Below are 22,677 nucleotides of genomic sequence, written 5' to 3'. Positions count from 1 at the left end.
ATTGAAAACTCATTTTCAGAGTTACAGACATTTCAGACTTCCGGACAGCCTCCATTCCCAAGGTGTTTGTAACTCTGAGGTTCTGCTGTCATTTCTGTGTATGTTCTGTCTGTGATCTTCCTCTTCATGATTAAAAGAGGGGGTGGGGGTTAGGAAGCTGTCAGGTCCTTTAGCAGCTTCAAATTGGCACCACACATTACCTCACGGTCCATTTGCTCACATGTCTGAGTAATGACCTTTATATAGTATAGAATAGCAAAAGTTGTAGGACAGTAATGAGCAAGCATATCCCTGCCAGTGAAGCAGGGAGTGGGAGCACTGGTCCCTTCCCAGTACCTGAGATCGCATTTCAGATGTGTTTATTTATCCAGGATAGAACCCCGGAGATATACAGGACCAGCACAAATGATGGCAGCAAATGATTTGCAGCACGCTGGGGCTGGTGGTCGTATTGCCCACTTTTCCTCACTCAGACCCTTTACTTACTAAATATCTTGGTATCTTAAATGTTTTAATGAGCACGACATCGCACAAGTAGAACGGTCCCCCGAAATGTTCTCCCTTTTTCTAGGAAAGCAGTACAGCTGGGTATAGGGAGTTTGTTGCTGGATAAATTCACTCCGACTACTTGCTCACTAAATATCGTGGTATCCCCGAGTAGCTACTTGTCTCCTCTTTAAAAATACGCACACATCTTAATGAGCAATCCGTCTCACAAGTTCAGTGGTATCTTAAATATGATTCAGTTACTAACACTGCTGAATGACTGGGTGGAGCATTTGTTCTCTGTTTTACACAAAACATTATTTTCCTGAGTGGCGACTCTGCCGAGACCGGTACAATATTCAGTGCAGTGTTGTCCTTGGCAGTCCTGAGCCAGAAACCTATTTCTGAGGGTAAAATGAAGAGAAGACGTCACACCCAGCCATTCCGCATTGGTAGGAAGTGGATCATATTTGGGTACTTGTGGGAGAAACTGTTCATTAAAATCTCTTGCATGTTTTTAAAGAGGAGACGATTTTCTGTTGAGGGGTCCTAAGATATGTATTGATATTTAAGGGCTATGCACACCGGACTCGAACGGCGCGAGCGAATTTGAGGCGAATAAAGTATGCAGACCGCGAGCCAAGCGAACAACACGAATACAGCACGAGGACATAAAAAAGACGACAACTGTGGCGTCATGAAAAGTAAATACTGTCTCCTTTTGTGGAGACGAAATCAAATAAATAAAATAAAGAAATAGAGTATGGGTACACAACACACTAAAACAAGGACATTTAACAGTGTTTTTATGTGATCTGGTTTAACATGTAAAGTATTCAAAAAGAATACATCTACATATATTTATTTGGAAATACTGCAGACATTGGTTTAATGTAATATTCTTATTGATTTTCAATTTTAATAAAATCTTGTGTGAATGTGATTATTATTATTATTGTAATGAACCCTCTCTGGTTCAATATTAATTATACCTGTAGCTATTCTGCTGCCACCACCTTTTTTTTTATACCGGAGGGTCCGGTGGAAGAATGTGAACAAACTTGACAAGGCAAACCTGTATCACAAAAGAGTAATTTTTTTATTGTAAACAATTATCTAAAAACCATCCAGTAGGCTATTCTAATAGTTCAGCTCACAGGGCAGGAATCTGAGGATACATCTCAGTGATCACATGCACACACACAACTGTCCTACAAAAGTATTTATCCAGAAAATTCACACAACACACAGTGCAAATTCATAATTCGAATAAAATATCACACAAGGAACAATCAAATACAGCAATACAATATGTGCAAACTACACGCCAAAAAATACATGTATAGAGATCGATTTTAGATCAAAGCAAGGAGAGTATCGTCAACCACCCACCCTGGATCCAATACAGTTCATAACTATAAAATGGGATGGTAGGTGTTATGTTTGTTTGATGTTCTGTTTCCTGCTTTGTTTTGTTGTGTTTTGGAAGTCAGTCAATGCTGTGTGGTTGCTAGGTTACGTGTTGCCGGATGTTGTGAATGTGTGTCGTGCTTGCAGGGATGTGGTAAGTGAGAGTGGTTGGGAAAACGGATGTGACGGGCGACTGATGGTAGAGAGGATACTGTAAACAGCCAGAATAAACCAGCAACGTGTTTAAGACTACAAACACTGTTTTGCGTCCGTTATTGCAATATAACATTGGCGACGAAGATGGCGGAATTTTCGTTTACTCCACCGCCTCCTTTTTTGGCTCTGCCTGGCGAACCGCCGGTTCCGTGGGCTCGCTGGTTGGACTCGTTTAATACATACCTGCTTGCTATGGGCTTGGAAGACGTGGCCAACCCGCGTAAGCGTGCTATACTGATACACTGTCTGGGCACAGAGGGACAGCGCGTTTTCCTGACACTGGGTCCTGCCTCGACTTTTGATGAAGCAGTCGGGGTTCTCGCTGCACATTTCGGAGCCGCTCAGAGCGTCCTCATCCGCCGGTTTAAATTCCGACAACGGAGCCAACGGCCTGGTGAGTCCATACTTCAGTATATATCTGCATTAAGAGAATTAGCGCTGCCTTGTAAATTCGGTGCACTGCACGATGAGATGCTTAGAGACCAGCTTATTGAAAAGACTTCCAGTACACAAGTGAGAGAGAGGTTATTATTGGAGGCTGATGATTTAACATTAACTCAAGCACAAAAAATTGCCACCCAAGTAGAAGCAGCTTTTATCACTGCACAGAAACTGACAGAGACATCCTCACCTACTACAGCTACAGACTGTGCAGTTCAGAAAATGCTGCAGCCTCTTAACCCATTAGACACTTCAGCCCTCGCAGTTCAACAAGCGCAGCACCGCCCTGCACGTTCCAGGCCACGTTGTGGGAACTGTGGGTCCACCAGGCACGAGTCTAGAGCCACTGACTGCCCTGCCCGGGGCCAACGGTGCAGGAATTGCAGCAAATTGAATCACTTTGCCAGGTGGTGTCGCTCCACCTCAGTTTCAGCATCTGATCAGCCCCAGACCTCGTTCTCAGCTCCGGCTACTATTCATACTGTGCTCTTAACCCCATCATGTTTTAAAACATGTGATATATATCTCAATGACAAGTGTATTCCTCTGCTCTTGGACACTGGGGCTAAGGTTTCTCTCTTAAATGTTGACACATACAGGCAGTATTTTTCCAGCCTGCCCCGGCAACACTCCTCCACTGCCCTCAGCGGATACGGACATGCCAAAATTGATGTTCTGGGTACATTGGAGCTGTCGGTACGCTATGGCACCAGGCATGTGCCTACATTCACATTCTACATTACAAGAACTGGGGCCAACTTAATGGGCCTTGACTTGTTTACCAGCCTTGGATTTTCTCTGACAGATTACAGTGGCACAGAAATATTGCAAGTCTCCACTCCCTGGCAGCAACAATGGCCAGCACTTTTTGACGGTTTGGGCATTCTCTTTGCCTTCATCCACCAGCCGAAAGTGGACCCCACAGTGACACCGGTCATCCAGCCTCTGCGCCGCATCCCACTTGCCTTGCGGGACCAGGTCTCAACAGAACTGCAACTCCTGCTGGACGCTGGGATTATAGAGCCAATTAACGCATCCCCCTGGATCTCCAATCTTGTCATAGCGAAAAAAAAATCAGGGGGAATCAGAGTTTGTGTGGACTTGCGCGCTGTAAATAAAGCAATCATCCCTGACAAATATCCGCTACCTACAGCCGAAGAGCTCACTACCCAATTCTACGGTTCCACTGTCTTCAGTAAATTAGATTTACGCCAAGGCTACCTCCAGGTTCCCCTTTCTCCAACCAGCAGGGATCTCACAGCATTTGTCACACACACTGGGGTTTTCCGTTACACACGCATGCCGTTTGGACTGAGCTCTGCACCCAGCTGTTTCCAAAAAATTATGTCATCTATCTTTGCAGGCATTCCAGGTGTGTCCTTGTACTTAGATGACATTGTGGTGCATGGTCCCAACACTGCAGTTCACGATCAGCGCTTGCTCCAAGTGTTCCAAACACTCACCCAGAACAACCTAACGCTGAATGGTGACAAATGTCTTTTTGCTGTGCCCGAGATTGAGTTTGTGGGTTTTAGACTCTCAGCCCATGGGATTTGTCCCCTCCAGTCCAATGTGGAAGCCATTCACCGCGTTCCTGAGCCTAAATCTGCTTCTCAGCTTGCCTCATTCTTGGGAATGACAGCTTATTATTTACGGTTCTTGCCACAGTACTCTGCCACCACTTCCCCGCTACGGCAGCTTCTGAAGAAGGAGGCCCCCTGGGACTGGACCCCGGCCTGCCAAGCAGCTGTGCGCATGCTTAAAAACCAGCTCACCACAGCCCCTATTCTGGCTCATTTTGATCTCCTTAGCACCACTTTGGTCACATGTGACGCATCGGCCACGGCAGTGGGGGCTGTTTTATCCCAGATACAAGAGGGTGTGGAGAAGCCTATAGCTTTTGCTTCCCGTGCTTTGAACCCCACAGAACAAAAATACTCAGTGGGAGAGAGAGAAGCGCTAGCTTGCGTCTGGGCATGTGAACGCTGGCACATGTACCTGTATGGTCGGGCGTTTACTCTCAGAACAGATCACCAAGCACTCACAGCTCTGATGTCTACTTCGGGCACGGGACGCAGACCACTCAGATTGTACAGATGGTCAGATCGGCTACAGCAGTACAATTTTCAGCTCCAGTTCACCCCGGGGCGAGATAATGCAGTGGCTGACCTCTTATCCAGATCAGTTGTAGCGCTTGAGCAGGGATCCCAATCAGAAGACACTGAGCAAGATCTGATTCAGATGCTTCACGGACCCCTGCAGGACATGGTGTCCCTCCAAGAGCTCCAGCAGGCATCGCAGAAGGACCCTACCCTCCGCACTCTACGTTCCTATATTACAGACGGATGGCCACGGCAGGTATCTGGCGAACTGCAACAATTTTCCAGGATTAAAGACGAGCTGTCCTGCTGGAATGATTTCTGTGTGGCACGAGGCCACCGCACAGTGGTGCCAAGTGCTCTACGTGCACGGGTGCTGAATATGGCACATGAGGGTCACCTGGGCATCGTCAAGTTTAAACAACGCTGCCGGGACCTGGTGTGGTGGCCCGGCATTGACCATGATATCGAGATTCTGGTCAAAGACTGTATGGCCTGTGTGGTCAGTGGCAAGTCGGGACTCCCTGCCCCACCGCCATTGCAGCCAGTTACCTGGCCATCTCACCCCTGGGAACATCTGCAGCTGGACATTTGTGGTGAAATACATGGTGTTCCCCATCATCAGCGTTATTTAGTGGTTGTCTATGACCTGCATTCTAAATGGCCTGAGGTCGTCCCCACTGGGACGGTCACCTCCCAGACTATAGTCCACATACTGGACACACTGATTGCACGCTGGGGTTTGCCACGGGTCATCACTACAGATAATGGTCCACAGTTCATCTCGGATGAATTCTCTAGTTTCCTCAGCATCAACGGCATCAAACACATTCGTACAGCAGTCTACCACCCCCAATCTAATGGGGGGGTGGAACGATTTAATCAAACACTCAAAAATGGTATCCGGGCACATCTAGCTCAAGGCTGTGCCTTTCAAACAGCCTTACTGCAGACACTTATGCACTACAGGGCCACTCAGCACTCAACCACAGGGGTCTCACCAGCACGGTTGATGACAGGACGTGAATTGCAACTTCCATTGGACAGGCTACGACCCCCGGGGACTGTTCCTACTCCATCTACTGCACGCACTGTCGTCCAACGGAGCCAACAGCGAATGAAACAGAGGTTCGACAAAAGGCACAGGACAAAGCCACCTACAATACATCCTCGTGATTGGGTTCGAGTTAAGCGGCCTCACAGAGGTAACAAGTTGCAATCCTTCTGGTCTCCACCACTTTGTGTTAGCCGACAGCTGGGACCAGCAACCTATCTGCTCCAGGATGGCTCCCGGTGGCACGCCAGTAGGATGAGGAAAGTACTGTCACCTGAAACCCAGTCAGAGACCCAGTCATTCAGCCAGCTGGGAGCCTCCTTCTGTCCCGTCAGGGTCAGCGATGATACTGTCATAGCAGGTCCTGAACCAGCAGGACCAGTGCAACATCCTCCAAGAGTCCGCCAACGTCCTCTGCATTTACGGGACTTTGAGACTTCATTCCACACCTGAACTTGGTGGGAAAGGGGGGAAAATGTTATGTTTGTTTGATGTTCTGTTTCCTGCTTTGTTTTGTTGTGTTTTGGAAGTCAGTCAATGCTGTGTGGTTGCTAGGTTACGTGTTGCCGGATGTTGTGAATGTGTGTCGTGCTTGCAGGGATGTGGTAAGTGAGAGTGGTTGGGAAAACGGATGTGACGGGCGACTGATGGTAGAGAGGATACTGTAAACAGCCAGAATAAACCAGCAACGTGTTTAAGACTACAAACACTGTTTTGCGTCCGTTATTGCAATATAACAGTAGGTAAGTAAGAAACGTTTAGAAACTACAAGGTTTCTTAAGCAAACACGAGTTATTTGAAGGGGGAAATGATAAACAATAGTCCGAGACTGATGTTATTCGCCCTCTGTCCAAAAGCGTAATTTTACAGAAATACGAAACCAGTGTGTGGCGCTCCCCGTCACTTTGACTAAAATTGAGGTGACATGAAGAGATAGATATACCATGAATTTTCAAATTCTCTGCTATTTCTTGCCATATGGCGTCCTTCTTTTTATTGTCTTTATAACCACTGTCACTGGCATCATAAAGAGCATTATATTTTTCGACTTTAATAATCACATTCTCGTTGATGTCCATTTTTATTATTATTATTATTTCTGTGGTAATCTCTGCGTGAGCGAGTGTCAGTCTGACAGCCACTACCTTTGACTTTATTTCTGATTGGTGCATTGCGACGCCAATAGCTCGTGGCGCGAATAGAAATAAAACAGATTTCTTTCTAAATTCGCTCGCTTCGTTCTGTCTCCTGCCGGTGAGATGAGAGATGAGGTTAACCGCTCTAAAACCACGAATGCAGATGAGCCCGTCTCTTTTGCTTTGTGGTTTAGACGTGTGCTGCATCTCATAACCAAAAGCCATCCAGGACATCTCCAGTATGAGACAGCGAGAATCATTCACAATGCCTTCTCCTCTGGGTTATTTAAAGGGGCTGTGCCCCACATACAGGCTATGGGCACATCTGTGGCTCCACGAGTATCTACCGTCACACTCTACAGCGCTTCAATGCATAAACTCGTCACTTTCCTCGGAATGAACCCGCCATATTAAGAAAATAACTAACACACATACAATTTTGAAATATTTCCTTTATCTGTTAATATAACTACCTAGCCATTGCCCTCTATATCAATTTAAGGGAATTCCAATATACATATTGCTGCTTCTTCAACTCTGATGTTTAATCCGAGTCGAATTTTGTGCAACTTCATTAACAACAAACTGTGTCAGATTATCTGATGTATTGCTCTTGAAAATATCCACTAGGGGGCAGCAGTGCTTTTAATTCAAGTCTGTTCAGTGGAATTTTAAGAGCCAGTGTTAAGTCTATATAACCCCTCGGACCCTGACTCTGAAACGTTTGTCTACCAGTATTTTGAAGTTATGGATGTCATGTAAAATATTCCACTGCTCCTGCCTGTGTGGGCTGTTTCGTAACACACCGAATTGGCAATGGGCTAATGACACACAGTATATGGCAATGATGGAGACACAAAACATCCATTCTGGGCTGCAGTCCATTCAGAGGACACTTGCGAGGATTCAGTGTGCAATGTTCAATAACCTTTTTACTCCTTTATTTAACGTTGCTGGGGGAAGCCCACTAGGGACCATGAGACAGAACTTTATTAGATATTGTATCTTTGAAACAGGGGTTTGTTTGTATGCTAATTAGGCATTATGATACCAAATCTTCTTCAAATCTGGCTCAGGTAACAAGTGCAATAGAAAAATAAACATTTTATTTTGCCTGGCATAAATATTTATTGAATTGAAATAAATCAATATTATTCATTTGTTGAAATCCAGTTCCATGTTAATAAACTGTCAATAGATATGCAATAGGGTCTGTAACCACAGGAAAATTACGACAGTAGTGGCTGGATTTCTTCACAATGTGAACTTATCAGCCCTATAGGGCCTCCTTAGACAGAGAGGCCACAGAACAGCTCCACCGTGAACAGGAATATAGTCTGACACCCCACATTATGTAGGTGCTGGAAGCCTAAAAGAAGGAATTTCATACCTTCTGTAGCACACAGGCTCTCTAATGAGGCTGAGGATTGTATAGAAAAATGCCAAGACACGACACAGCTAAATATTTTATTTTTCATAAGCAAAAAGGAAAAGCAACAACATATTGTACTGTGCAATTAACATTTAGTAATTCATTGTTTTAATCTGCAACATAATTATCATCTTTGAATTTTTTTTTTCACATATAAATTTGTCATAACAAGACAAAAGTAGAAGCTTTTACTCTAATGCATTTTATACATAATATTCCTAAAAAGAATTTAGAACTGTATGTATCAATTATCTACAGTAATCAGCAATAACGAAGTTATACTAAGCAAATAATTAACCAGTGTAATTTGGTGTAAATCAATAATAAAATTAACAAATCCTAACTGGCATGGAAACTGATACAAATTACTAAACTGTCTTCAGATCACTAATATAAAACTGTTATTAACAATTATCTATAGTAAACAGCAACTTTATTAACAAATAAAGCAACAGCAATCAGTGATGAATAGAACCTGAAATATATCAAAATGCTAAAACGCTCTTATTAAAATGATATAGAAATGAAGAGATGCAGGCACAGGCAGGATGCAGCGGGTTACAGTAACAGCAATACTCTTTCACAATGGACTATACTGGCATAGGGAACCAGCAGCAGCAACACACAGGAATAATTGAACTTCCGCTTAACTCACAACATTCAGTAAATACAGGTACATGCAATCCAATTAGAATCCAGTTATCAAAGCGGTTTCATGCAGTACGATCTCCTCTGTGCGGCTGCATTCCCCTGCTGGGTTGGGCATGGGCTGGTTTTCTGGGTTGCTGATGGTCTAGTTGTCGGGGTTGCTGATGGTCTAGTTGTCAGGGTTGTGGTCGTTGTTGTTCCTGAAGTAGTTGAATATCTTTTTGGAGGTTCTGTAAGCACAATTCAATTCCCTTACAAATGATGCCTTAATATCTGACACAGCAGCCAGTACCTTCTGCACAATTGACCACCGCCAAAGACAAAGGGCCCAATTCACGTACCAGTGGTAAACCTGGAGTGAAGACTGGAGTTGTGTTATTATCACTCCTCGAACTTTACTCCTTACTTCCGCTGTAATTCATCAATGTCCTAATGGCACTTTTTTCTGTGTTGTTTGACCCGCCCTCATGAATAATTAATTTGCGTTAATATCACCCTTTTTACCATGACAGTGAGATCATGTTTAGGGAGATTAAAAATGTCAATGATTCTTTTTTTCCTTCATGATGAGGAATTCAAACAGCATTCAGACAATTCCTGATTTAGTTAAAGTGATTACAATTTCACACGACAATTAATAATTAATACTTTTTCAGTCGTACTACTGTACCTGTATATTAAAACAGGGAGTGGGTGAAACCGGACCAGGACAAACCTGGCCGGACAGAGCACTAAAACAATGAGAAGCGTCTTGAAAACTACACCACATTATTACTGCGTCACTAATTCAAGCACACACACACTGGGCTGTGTGGATTACATCATTTGCTGAAGCACTGATATTAAGACAGAAATGGTACCAACGCCAACAAAAACATTCTGTGAATAGGACCCAAAGTCAGTTATCTACAGGTAATTGCCGCTGCAAAGGGTATTAATGCTGTTCTAGACATTGTGTGTATTTAAATGTGTTTTAAGATGTTTAATCTCATCATGTTTGTATTTATACTTTATGGGCTGGTTTCACAGACCCAGATTAGCAATAATCTCGGTTTACCTTTCCTAAATTAACATTGGGTGTCCAGGACTAGTACTAATCCGGGTCTGTGAAACCAGCCATGCATGTTATTATTAATTTCTTAGCAGATGTGTATGTTTATGGGGACATCCTAAAAATATTACTGTGGCTTAATGTGAAAACAAATGCTTACAAACTTCGCCGATATCAGGCTTCACACTTCCTAAAACAAGTCGTGGTTTTCATTAACATGATAAAGTCAATCCCTAAAAAATAACCTGGTAATGTGAACTGCTCAATGTGAAAAGAGCTTAATGTGCAAAACCAAGTTATTCATTATGTTTACCGCGATCTATCGGGATTCCTTATTTTAAAAAAATGCATAGAAATGTTTTCAAATTAAAGATAAAATACCGTTTTTTTCCAGTCATCTGAATTTATTACAAACCAGCGCCAAAATGAATAAATACAGAACACTATATCACAATCAACACGACTCGCACTGTTTTTATCCGCGCAGTTTAATGACACAATATTTATTTTAGGGTAGTATTATGAAGTGTTACGCTTGATCTCTGCAAAGTTTGTAAGCTTTTGTATTTCAGCACATTTAGTCGCGTTAATCGCGTTTCACATTATTAAGCAGGTTATTTTAGGGTTTAACGTGATTATTATAGTGTGGATTGTAGGAACCTCAGTTCCCGCAGGCAGGCGCCTCACACACAGGCGGAGGGCGGGAGCGAAGCCGGGACCTCCCTCTCTAAAGCACAGCAGCCGGCTCTTTTGCACAGCGGTATCGGCGCTATGCTTTAATGCGAGAGATCCCGGGTTCAAGCCTGTGTGTGGATTGCCTCACCCTGTCTGATGCGGGAACCGAGGTTCGTTACAGTATGTTAATGAAACCCACAACTGATTAGTGTTATTGGATTTCAAGGGACTTCCCTAGTTTCTGCTTGAGTGGAATTTAAGCAGCTGACTTTTTTCGGAGATCATTCGGGACAGCAGTCACCGAATCCACTCCCCCCCCCCCCCCCCCCCCCCCCCACCCCCCCGGCTGCACGTGGGTCTTGTTTTCATGTTCGTAAAGCTACCATAGCAGCTTGTACCGATATTGAGCAGAACATTAACTTGTAATGGCCCGGGTCTTTTCATTCCAAGAAAATATAGAAAACTCTTAGAAATATTTGACGACGGCCTCAGACACGGAATCACGGACCTCATTTGGGAACCCCTGCTTTAGACGTTTAGCTTTTAAAAGTCCCATTAGCTTAATTTACATCTGGGATAATGACTGAACTCGCTGTGCTTAGAAACTGATTGACTGAGATGATCTGTAAGCTTTACAATATGGGATAATGAAGGGACTTTGAACACACAGCTTCAATGGTAAACACAAGGGTTTGGTGTTGGCAGCCCTTCTCAGGTTCTGTATTCTAGTTTGCTTTTGTTATGAATGTGTGGATGTTATTTGAAATTATACCAAAATAAATCTAAAATCTAAACCCAAGCAGTCAGTAAATTGTCAGTAAGGTCTGCATCTGAAATCTGCCTAGCAGAGGTCCAAATGCCAGTGGAGCAGAAGAACACTTCAGCATGCAAAAAACAAAGCGAGAGAGCTGCAACTAACTGAGCAGCAGGAAAATGTCCCTTAATCGACTGATCTCAATCAGATCTGGTGCTCAATTCATTGCATGCGTTTGCGAGATGTTGTGCATTTTGGGTATCCATAGCGGTGAGATGTCTAGCAGACAGACCTTTTTCTGAGGAAGTCGGTTTTGAAAGAAAGCTCCGCTGCCATCCCTGACTCCAAGCGCAAGCCTACCTTTTTGTTGTCCCCTTTCTGTTGAGCGCTGTCTGTCTCGCTTAGTTTATGTTTGTGTTTAATTTGGGAACCTCCTGTCTGTGCTGTGTGTGTGTGTGTGCGTGCGTGCGTGCGTCTGAATACCAGAGTGAAATGAAACAATGTATTCTTGATCTGAATGAGATGCTGCTATATTAAACTATGTAACAGTGTAATGCCTGAGAAAGAATGACTGAACTAAATTGAAACAATGTAACGAATTGAAGGATTTGACTGTAACTGACCGACAGCACTAGTTTGTGAAAATCTTGTTTTAATTATTTTAAAGAATTCGGTTTCCACTGGGATTCTGGCCATTCGTGATTATACACGTGTCCCAGTTTTAAGAGACACTTTATTGGAACGTGTGCAATATAATGAGAACTGAAACGAACTTTGTGTTTTAAATAAATGTGATTCTTTTTTTACATCCTGGCATTCTATTTCGTGGTGTGCTTGGTCACACCTTCTCCTCTGGCCCAAATCAAAGAACCTGGTGCGAACCGCCTCACATGTATTATTTCGTTTTTTTAGCAGATGCCCGTATCCAGGGCGAATTAAATTGTTACAAGATATCACATTATTTTTACATACAATTACCCATTTATACAGTTGGGTTTTTACTGGAGCAATCTAGGTAAAGTACCTTGCTCAAGGGTACAGCAGCAGTGTCCCCCACCTGGGATTGAACCCACGACCTTCCAGTCAAGAGTCCAGAGCCCTAACCACTACTCCACACTGCTGCCCTATATAATAATACATTTGTGCGGTGCAGTTCCCCAGTGGCGTAGTCAGTCTACAATGCTCTACATTATTATCCAATTTCTGTAACTGGGCGGGTTTTACACAAATCTACAACAAAGTAACGTGCTAAAATAAACGTGTTAAAATAAAACAAACTAACTAACATTAAATAAAGTGACGTGGATCACCCCGTCACACGGTGTTGGTATTATTGTCTGGTTTCACGATTGCATATTCACTTATTAGCGCTTTGCTTTGTTGCTGTATCGTATAGTAAACAAACACAAGTGTTTATGTAAATGGCAGCATTTGTATTGAACTGCATCGTTTCAAATGTGAAAACAGGAGTGAAAAAGTCGGACCCGCTGCCAATATTTTATGCCTCCCCGATTTTTGGGGCCGCTACCGCTGCCCTGTCACAATGCTGCTGACTGAGTCTGAACCACATGTTTTTATTGTGTTGCTTGTGTTGTATTTGTACTTTATTGTTTTCCAGGACCCCCTTGTAAATGAGGCCTCAGTCTCAATGGGCAAATCTCCTGGTTAAATAAACAAACAAACACAAAATAATTGGGGACCAGGAAGCAGCAGAAACTTTTCATCGATAGCGTTGTCTTTGAAAGATCTGCAATGTCAAAAATATGAGGAAAAAACCGAAATATCCTCAACAGAAGAATGTAGGTGTTTATTCCATTGAGTTTATTGTCTCTTCTCTCTCTTATAGCAGATTGCTCTGCACAAGACCATGTTGCTGTCTCTGGCTCAGCTGGTGGGAGAGCAGTGCTGCCCTGTTCTTACACCCCCACCCGTGGGCAGGATGTAGCAGTCAGATGGTATGCATATCCAGATCAGAGTTCAGTTCTATTAATCTACTCAGAGCCCCCCTCAGCACCCATCCCTGCGCAGTGGAGCGACCAAGTGAAACTGTCTGATGAAGTCTCCTCTGGAAACGCCTCTCTGCTAATCTCTGAGCTCACACTGGAGGACACTCGGGATTACACGTGTACAGTGGAGATCAATGGGAAATGTGTCACTTACAGGAATATTAAACTGACAGTTCAAGGTAAATATAATAAACATGTTCTGGTTGGTGAGTACTTGTGTTAAAATTAAGAATATGTGTTGAACTGCTGAAACCACTCAAGGTCCTGTGTGTGACTACATGAACACCCTGCCTTGTTTTCAGCACACACAGACAATGGGGTTTGTTTAAGGGTCATTTTCCTGCTGCTCAGTTAATTGCAGCTCTCTCACTTTGTTTTTTGCATGCTGAAGTGTTCTTCTGCTCCACTGGCATTTGGACCTCTGCTAGGCAGATTTCAGATGCAGACCTTACTGACAATTTACTGACTGCTTGGGTTTAGAGTTTAGATTTCTTTTGGTGTAATTTCAAATAACATCCACACATTCATAACAAAAGCAAACTACAATACAGAACCTGAGAAGGGCTGCCAACACCAAACCCTTGTGTTTACCATTGAAGCTGTGTGTTCAAAGTCCCTTCATTATCCCATATTGTAAAGCTTACAGATCATCTCAGTCAATCAGTTTCTAAGCACAGCGAGTTCAGTCATTATCCCAGATGTAAATTAAGCTAATGGGACTTTTAAAAGCTAAACGTCTAAAGCAGGGGTTCCCAAATGCGGTCTGTGATTGCACTGTCTGAGGCCGTCGTCAAATATTTCTAAGAGTTTTCTATATTTTCTTGGAATGAAAAGACCCGGGCCATTACAAGTTAATGTTCTGCTCAATATCGGTACAAGCTGCTATGGTAGCTTTACGAACATGAAAACAAGACCCACGTGCAGCCGGGGGGGAGTGGATTCGGTGACTGCTGTCCCGAAAAAAGTCAGCTGCTTAAATTCCACTCAAGCAGAAACTAGGGAAGTCCCTTGAAATCCAATAACACTAATCAGTCGTGGGTTTCATTAACACACTGTAACGAACCTCGGTTCCCGCATCACACAGGGTGAGGCAATCCACACACAGGCTTGAACCCGGGATCTCTCGCACTAAAGCATAGCGCCGATACCGCTGTGCAAAAGAGCCGGCTGCTGTGCTTTAGAGAGGGAGGTCCCGGCTTCGCTCCCGTCCTCCGCCTGTGTGTGAGGCGCCTGCCTGCGGGAACTGAGGTTCCTACAATCCACACTATAATAATCACGTTAAGCCCTAAAATAACCTGCTTAATAATGTGAAACGCGATTAACGAAACTAAATGTGCAGAAATACAAAAGCTTACAAACTTTGCAGAGATCAAGCGTAACACTTCATAATACTACCCTAAATTAAATATTTTGTAATTAAACTGCGCGGATAAAAACAGTGCGAGTCGTGTTGATTGTGATATACAGTGTTCTGTATTTATTCATTTTGGCGCTGGTTTGTAATAAAAAAACGGTATTTTATCTTTAATTTGAAAACATGTGTACGCATTTTTTTAAAATAAGGAATCCCGATAGATCGCGGTAAACATACTGAATAACTTGGTTTTGCACATTAAGCTCTTTTCACATTGAGCAGTTCACATGACCAGGTTATTTTTTAGGGATTGACTTTATCACGTTAATGAAAACCACGACTTGTTTTAGGAAGTGTGAAGCATGATATCGGCGAAGTTTGTAAGCATTTGTTTTCACATTAAGCCACAGTAATATTTTTAGGATGTACCCATAAACATACACATCTGCTAAGAAATTAATAATAACATGCATGGCTGGTTTCACAGACCCGGATTAGTACTGGTCCTGGACAACCAATGTTAATTAGGAAAGGTAAACCGAGATTATTGCTAATCTGGGTCTATGAAACCAACCCTAAAGTATAAATGCAAACATGATTAAATTAAATCAAATATATATATATATATATATAATCATATTTCAGAAACCCAAAAAGAAAAGGCAGTTATATTTTCCACATAATGGTGTTTAATTACCTGTTAAGCGGCCCTCCTTTAACAAAACTCTTGGGATCCTGCTCTAAAGAATAGGGCTTTAGAATCTTGAAACTCGCTTTTGAACAGCGACATACATTTCAAACAGCTTAAAACACATTTAAATACACACAATGTCTAGAACAGCATTAGTATCCTTTGCAGCGGCCATTACCTGTAGATAACTGACTTTGGGTTCGATTCACAGAATGTTTTTGTTGGCATTGGTACCATTTCTGGCTTAATATCAGTGCTGATACCCTTCAGCAAATGATGTAACCCACACAGCTCAGTGTGTGTGCTTGAATTAGTGACGCAGTAATAATGTGGTGTAGTTTTCAAGACGCTTCTCATTGTTTTAGTGCCCTGTCCGGCCAGGTTTGTCCTGGTCCGGTTTCACCCACTCCCTGTTTTAATATACAGATAATACCTCTAAAAAAGTATTATCATGTGAAATTGTAATCACTTCATCTAAATCAGGGGTTGTTTCTCTGTGCCTCATCATGTAAGGAAAAAATCATTGACTATGGTTAGCCACCAGTCATACATTTAACACGACTGTTGCTTGAAAGTAACAGAAATACAACTTGAAAGAAAACATTTTTTTACAAATCACTCATGTAATAAACTTCTATTGGAACATGAATGTTAAAATGTGCTCCCTTGTTGAGCCATTTTTAGTTAAAGCAAAGGCATTTGAATACGTGCTACATTATCCTGATGTGCCTACAGCCAGCTGACACAGTAATAATGTGGTGTAGTTGTCAAGGCGCTTCTCATTGTTTTAGTGTCCTGTCTGTAAGAGGTAAGAGTCCCACTATCATGGAATAAAGGGTGGTATTAACGCTAAGTAATTATTCATGAGAGCTGATCAAACGACACGGAAAAAACACCATTAGGACGTCTGTGGATTACAGCGTGAGCAAGGAGTAAAGTTCGAGGAGTGATAATAACACACCTCCAGTCTTCACTCCAGTTTTACCACTGGGATGTGAAATGGGCCCTTTGTCTTTGGTGGTGATCAATTGTGTAGAAGGTACTGGGTGCTGTGTCAGATATTAAGGTATAATTTGTATGCAAATTCAATTGTGCTTACAGAACCTCCAAAGAGAGATTCAACTACTTCAGGAACAACAACGACCACAACCCCGACAACTAGACCATCAACAACCCCGACAACTAGACCATCAGCAACCCTGACAACTAGACCATCAACAACCCCGACAACTAGACCATCAACAACCCCGACAACTAGACCATCAGCAACCTCGACAACTAGACCATCAACAACCACGACAACTAGGCCATCAGCAACCCCGACAACTATACCATCAGCAACTCTCGCTATCCTCTCTGCAGTAGCCGTCTCTGCTGTCATCGGCATCATAGGTGCTGCAGTCTTTGCCATTTTAAAGTACAAAAGGAGAGCAGGTAACAGATTAACCTTTTCATTAGTTTAACCACAACCTACAATGGGAGCTGTTTAAACCCTGCCCTGGATCTCTCAGCTCCGGTCTAACTGGACTCTATTGAGACAACACCTCCTCCACCCTGCTTGTAAAGGCACAGTCTCACCTGTAGGGGGCAGTTTAAAGCAGTTCAAACCCTGCCCTTGGTTTCTTGGCCCTTGTCTAACTGGACTCTATTGAGACAACACCTCCCCCTGCTTGTAAAGATTATTGACTCTTGTTTTGTTTTCCTTTCCATTTTCAGCGAATGCTAATGGGAATAACCAGAATGCTGGTGATCAGAATGCGGTAGGTACAGGACATGCTTTCATGGACAGTCTTCCTGTTTACTGTAGGGAGTAGGACTTGCTATAGAATGCAATTGCTTTGAGATGTTTGCCATGTAAATAGCACAAAAAAACATGAGAACATGAGGGACAGTAAAATTCAAGCAAGCATAGTAAATGACAGGAATAACATGGCTAAGCTCTGGAAATGCATGTGGAAAGCACAGGAAGCTGTGATTGTACCAGGGGGCACTCTCTTAACTTGCTGGAATACAGTCCTAAAGATGGGAAGCTTGAGAGGAGGGTTACAATATTTCTGAACAGTTTTCTGGTACAGAGATAATGTTTTCTGTTTCTGATGTATGCATTGAAACTGTACTGAGGAAACCTGTTTGTGCAGGTTGTGTCTTTGAATGTAATACAAATATGAGAAAATAATGGGATATACAAACCAACATATTGCTTTAAAGTGGTATTTGATGAAAGGAAGGTTTTGTATTGGTTTGGAATTACTGTTTGGTGAAATAAAAACAAATCCTTTTAATTGAACATGGCCATTTCACAATGTTAGTTAACAAACAAAAAAAGTGAAGCTGCTCAACTGTCAAAATGCAAAGCAATAGATGGCCATGGACAGCAGTCCCCCTTGTGGCTGGTCAATAGTAGTGCGCATCTCTCATTTCAAACTGTATTGAACAGGCTGTATGATGCTGTCTTATTAATGTGCTCTCTTATTAATGAGCATGATGGGATCTTATTAATTTGGTGTCTTATCAATCTGTCTTCCTCACAGAGCTCAGACTTGGTTACCTACACTGTAATCGATCACACGAGACAGCCGGGAGGAGCCTCAGTCCGGTCAGGGGTCAGTGCTGTGGACAATACGGAGTACGCCACTGTCCAGATCCACGGATAGGACACGTCTCACCCAGCCCCCAGGGATACAAGAGAGCTTCAAAAACAAGATGAACCAAGGACTTGACTAACATTGATTTACTGCAGCGCTTCAATGAATCATACCAACTCTGATGAGAACAATAAACACAGCTAGCCACTAACAAGCAACTACCTGACATTCTTAATTCGATCTTAACCATTTCACTGCCACTGCTAATAGAATGCTGTGGCCATATTATTTCCCCCTATTTTTGGGAAGTATAAAATTCCATGTTAAAAGGGTTTTAAATCTTACCTGTTCATTCGCTATGCAGGTTGCACGTGTAGTTTTGAAAGAAGCACATGTTCTATAACAAGCATGCTTTTTCCTTTTTAAAAATGTTATCATACTGGTACCATACAGTAGTGTGCAAATGTATTAGAAAACCTCAAGATTTGTAATTGATATCCTTTATATACCTACCTGCATGAAAACCTGGGGGTGAGAATTTCAATTTTCAATCAGTGATATAGAAACAATAGACACTCATGTGTGAAAATGTTAGACCGCTTTGTGCTTCAATTAGGCATCTTAAACAACTTCTAAAAAGTGTCACGCATTTTATCATTTGTGGCTTTGTGTTCTTTTTCTCTTACTATTTAATAAATTGCATGTGTGGCCTATTAAAGGCATCAATTAAATAAGACAATCACTGTTGGTTTTGACAATTTCCAGTGGTTTGATTTCCTATGCACAACAAATGAACACAGCAGAAGCAATGGGGTGTTGTAATCCAGGTGCGCACTGCTGTACTAGTTTGCATGCCTTACTTTGGATACACACACACAAGTCCCAAGCTGAGCTCCTGCAGGTGGTGTGATCCCAGCCTCAAAGAGAAGCCAGTCCTCCTCATTGCAGTGTTCATCCACATTGTTAATGAGAGCCTTTACAGCAGGAGATCGCTCACCAGCAGAGATGCGTCATGAAAGAGGCCACAGGGCCTCTTGCTTCATTACTGCAAGCCCTTGAATGCATGCACGTGTAGCAGGGAGGGAGTAGGGGGGGGGGGTTAGGTAAGCAGTTGAATTCAGGTCCCGAGCCTCGCTTCCTTTTGCACCTGCTCCGAGACAGGCTGCTGGGTGTAAAACTTGACTGCTCTGCTGGATTGGAGAGTAAAGCAATACTTCCACATTCAAACTCATTTGATTAGATTGTATAGGCCTGTGTTCATTTATTTCACTTTGAACAAACACTTGTGCTTGCTAAGGTTTGCTAGCTGTCTTCTCTCATCCTTGTGGCAGCTGTGATGTACCTTTAATGCTTATCCCATCAGACCATGTGGAATATTAATAAACATAGCCATCGCTGCTTTGAACTAGGGTTACGTTGCTGTTTTTCTTCAAAGAAAAAGTATGGGCGGGGGGGGGGGGGGGGGTTCAAGCCCAAGGAGGCTGAATGGCTGAGCAAGCTGTGAGAATGTCTTTTGTTTAAAAACAAGCACTACGTTAACCCAGGTTTTGCTGAACGTTTAAGTCTGTTTTTGCTCAGTTACGATTTCAATGGTAACTTAAATGTAGCCTTTCCCATTTATAGTACTGTTTTAAAGACTTTAGAACTATGTGCTGTATCCTTGTATTATTCATCAGATTGAGGCTGTAGATAGCAGGTGCGCACATTTATTAAAACCATTGAAAACTCATTTTCAGAGTTACAGACATTTCAGACTTCCGGACAGCCTCCATTCCCAAGGTGTTTGTAACTCTGAGGTTCTGCTGTCATTTCTGTGTATGTTCTGTCTGTGATCTTCCTCTTCAAGATTAAAAGAGGGGGTGGGGGTTAGGAAACTGTCAGGTCCTTTAGCAGCTTCAAATTGGCACCACACATTACCTCACAGTCCATTTGCTCACATGTCTGAGTAATGACCTTTATATAGTATAGAATAGCAAAAGTTGTAGAACAGTAATGAGCAAGCATATCCCTGCCAGTGAAGCAGGGAGTGGGAGCACTGGTCCCTTCCCAGTACCTGAGATCGCATTTCAGATGTGTTTATTTATCCAGGATAGAACCCCGGAGATATACAGGACCAGCACAAATGATGGCAGCAAATGATTGACAGCAAGACGGGCTGGGGGCCCTATTGCCCACTTTTCCTCACTCAGACCCTTTACTTACTAAATATCTTGGTATCTTAAATGTTTTAATGAGCACGACATCGCACAAGTAGAATGGTCCCCCGAAATGTTCTCCTTTTTTCTAGGAAAGCAGTACAGCTGGGTATAGGGAGTTTGTTGCTGGATAAATTCACTCCGACTACTTGCTCACTAAATATCGTGGTATCCCCGAGTAGCTACTTGTCTCCTCTTTAAAAATACGCACACATCTTAATGAGCAATCCGTCTCACAAGTTCAGTGGTATCTTAAATATGATTCAGTTACTAACACTGCTGAATGACTTCGTGGAGCATTTGTTCTCTGTTTTACACAAAACATTATTTTCCTGAGTGGCGACTCTGCCGAGACCGGTACAATATTCAGTGCAGTGTTGTCGTTGGCAGTCCTGAGCCAGAAACCTATTTCTGAGGGTAAAATGAAGAGAAGACGTCACACCCAGCCATTCCGCATTGGTAGGAAGTGGATCATATTTGGGTACTTGTGGGAGAGACTGTTCATTAAAATCTCTTGCATGTTTTTAAAGAGGAGACGATTTTCTGTTGAGGGGTCCTAAGATATGTATTGATATTTAAGGGCTATGCACACCGGAATAAAGTATGCAGACCGCGAGCCAAGCGAACAACACGAATACAGCACGAGGACATAAAAAAGACGACAACTGTGGCGTCATGAAAAGTAAATACTGTCTCCTTTTGTGGAGACGAAATCAAATAAATAAAACAAAGAAATAGAGTATGGGTACACAACACACTAAAACAAGGACATTTAACAGTGTTTTTATGTGATCTGGTTTAACATGTAAAGTATTCAAAAAGAATACATCTACATAGATTTATTTGGAAATACTGAAGACATTGGTTTAATGTAATATTCTTATTGATTTTCAATTTTAATAAAATCTTGTGTGAATGTGATTATTATTATTATTGTAATGAACCCTCTCTGGTTCAATATTAATTATACCTGTAGCTATTCTGCTGCCACCACCTTTTTTTTTTATACCGGAGGGTCCGGTGGAAGAATGTGAACAAACTTGACAAGGCAAACCTGTATCACAAAAGAGTAATTTTGTTATTGTAAACAATTATCTAAAAAACATCCAGTAGGCTATTCTAATAGTTCAGCTCACAGGGCAGGAATCTGAGGATACATCTCAGTGATCACATGCACACACACACAACTGTCCTACAAAAGTATTTATCCAGAAAATTCACACAACACACAGTGCAAATTCATAATTCGAATAAAATATCACACAAGGAATAATCAAATACAGCAATACAATATGTGCAAACTACACGCCAAAAAATACATGTATAGAGATCGATTTTAGATCAAAGCAAGAAGAGTATCGTCAACCACCCACCCTGGATCCAATACAGTTCATAACTATAAAATGGGATGGTAGGTAAGTAAGAAACGTTTAGAAACTACAAGGTTTCTTAAGCAAACACGAGTTATTTGAAGGGGGAAATGATAAACAATAGTCCGAGACTGATGTTATTCGCCCTCTGTCCAAAAGCGTAATTTTACAGAAATACGAAACCAGTGTGTGGCGCTCCCCGTCACTTTGACTAAAATTGAGGTGACATGAAGAGATAGATATACCATGAATTTTCAAATTTTCTGCTATTTCTTGCCATATGGCGTCCTTCTTTTTATTGTCTTTATAACCACTGTCACTGGCATCATAAAGAGCATTATATTTTTCCACTTTAATAATCACATTCTCGTTGATGTCCATTATTATTATTATTATTATTATTATTTCTGTGGTAATCTCTGCGTGAGCGAGTGTCAGTCTGACAGCCACTACCTTTCACTTTATTTCTGATTGGTGCATTGCGACGCCAATAGCTCGTGGCGCGAATAGAAATAAAACAGATTTCTTTCTAAATTCGCTCGCTTCGTTCTGTCTCCTGCCGGTGAGGTGAGAGATGAGGTTAACCGCTCTAAAACCACGAATGCAGATGAGCCCGTCTCTTGCTTTGTGGTTTAGACGTCTGCTGCATCTCATAACCAAAAGCCATCCAGGACATCTCCAGTATGAGACAGCGAGAATCATTCACAATGCCTTCTCCTCTGGGTTATTTAAAGGGGCTGTGCCCCACATACAGGCTATGGGCACATCTGTGGCTCCACGAGTATCTACTGACACACTCTACAGCGCTTCAATGCATAAACTCATCACTTTCCTCGGAATGAACCCGCCATATTAAGAAAATAACTAACACACATACAATTTTGAAATATTTCCTTTATCTGTTAATATAACTACCTAGCCATTGCCCTCTATATAAATTTAAGAGAATTCCAATATACATATTGCTGCTTCTTCAACTCTGATGTTTAATCCGAGTCGAATTTTGTGCAACTTCATTAACAGCAAACTGTGTCAGATTATCTGCTGTATTGCTCTTGAAAATATCCACTAGGG

The 22,677-nt window shown here is 42.3% G+C and overlaps 1 protein-coding gene across 2 annotated transcripts; it reads left to right on the top strand.

The window, feature by feature from the left end:
• Nucleotides 1-1,928: 1,928 nt before the first annotated feature.
• On the top strand, nt 1,929-19,441 carry LOC117964756 (uncharacterized). Of its 2 annotated transcripts, XM_059008273.1 has the most exons (5): nt 1,929-2,506; nt 13,249-13,587; nt 16,555-16,887; nt 17,170-17,213; nt 17,985-19,441. In XM_059008273.1, exons 1-5 carry the CDS (start codon nt 2,197-2,199, stop codon nt 18,105-18,107), a joined length of 1,149 nt encoding a protein of 382 aa, XP_058864256.1. In that variant the 5' UTR covers nt 1,929-2,196; the 3' UTR covers nt 18,108-19,441. The 2 variants fall into 2 exon arrangements, with proteins under 2 accessions (XP_058864256.1, XP_058864257.1); XM_059008274.1 differs by lacking the exons at nt 13,249-13,587; nt 16,555-16,887.
• Nucleotides 19,442-22,677: the final 3,236 nt, after the last annotated feature.

This window comes from Acipenser ruthenus, chromosome 36 (genome assembly GCF_902713425.1).
Source record: "Acipenser ruthenus chromosome 36, fAciRut3.2 maternal haplotype, whole genome shotgun sequence".
Lineage (NCBI taxonomy): Eukaryota > Metazoa > Chordata > Actinopteri > Acipenseriformes > Acipenseridae > Acipenser > Acipenser ruthenus.
Note: the sequence above shows the minus strand (reverse complement) of the source record. Positions and strands in the feature narration are given on the sequence as shown.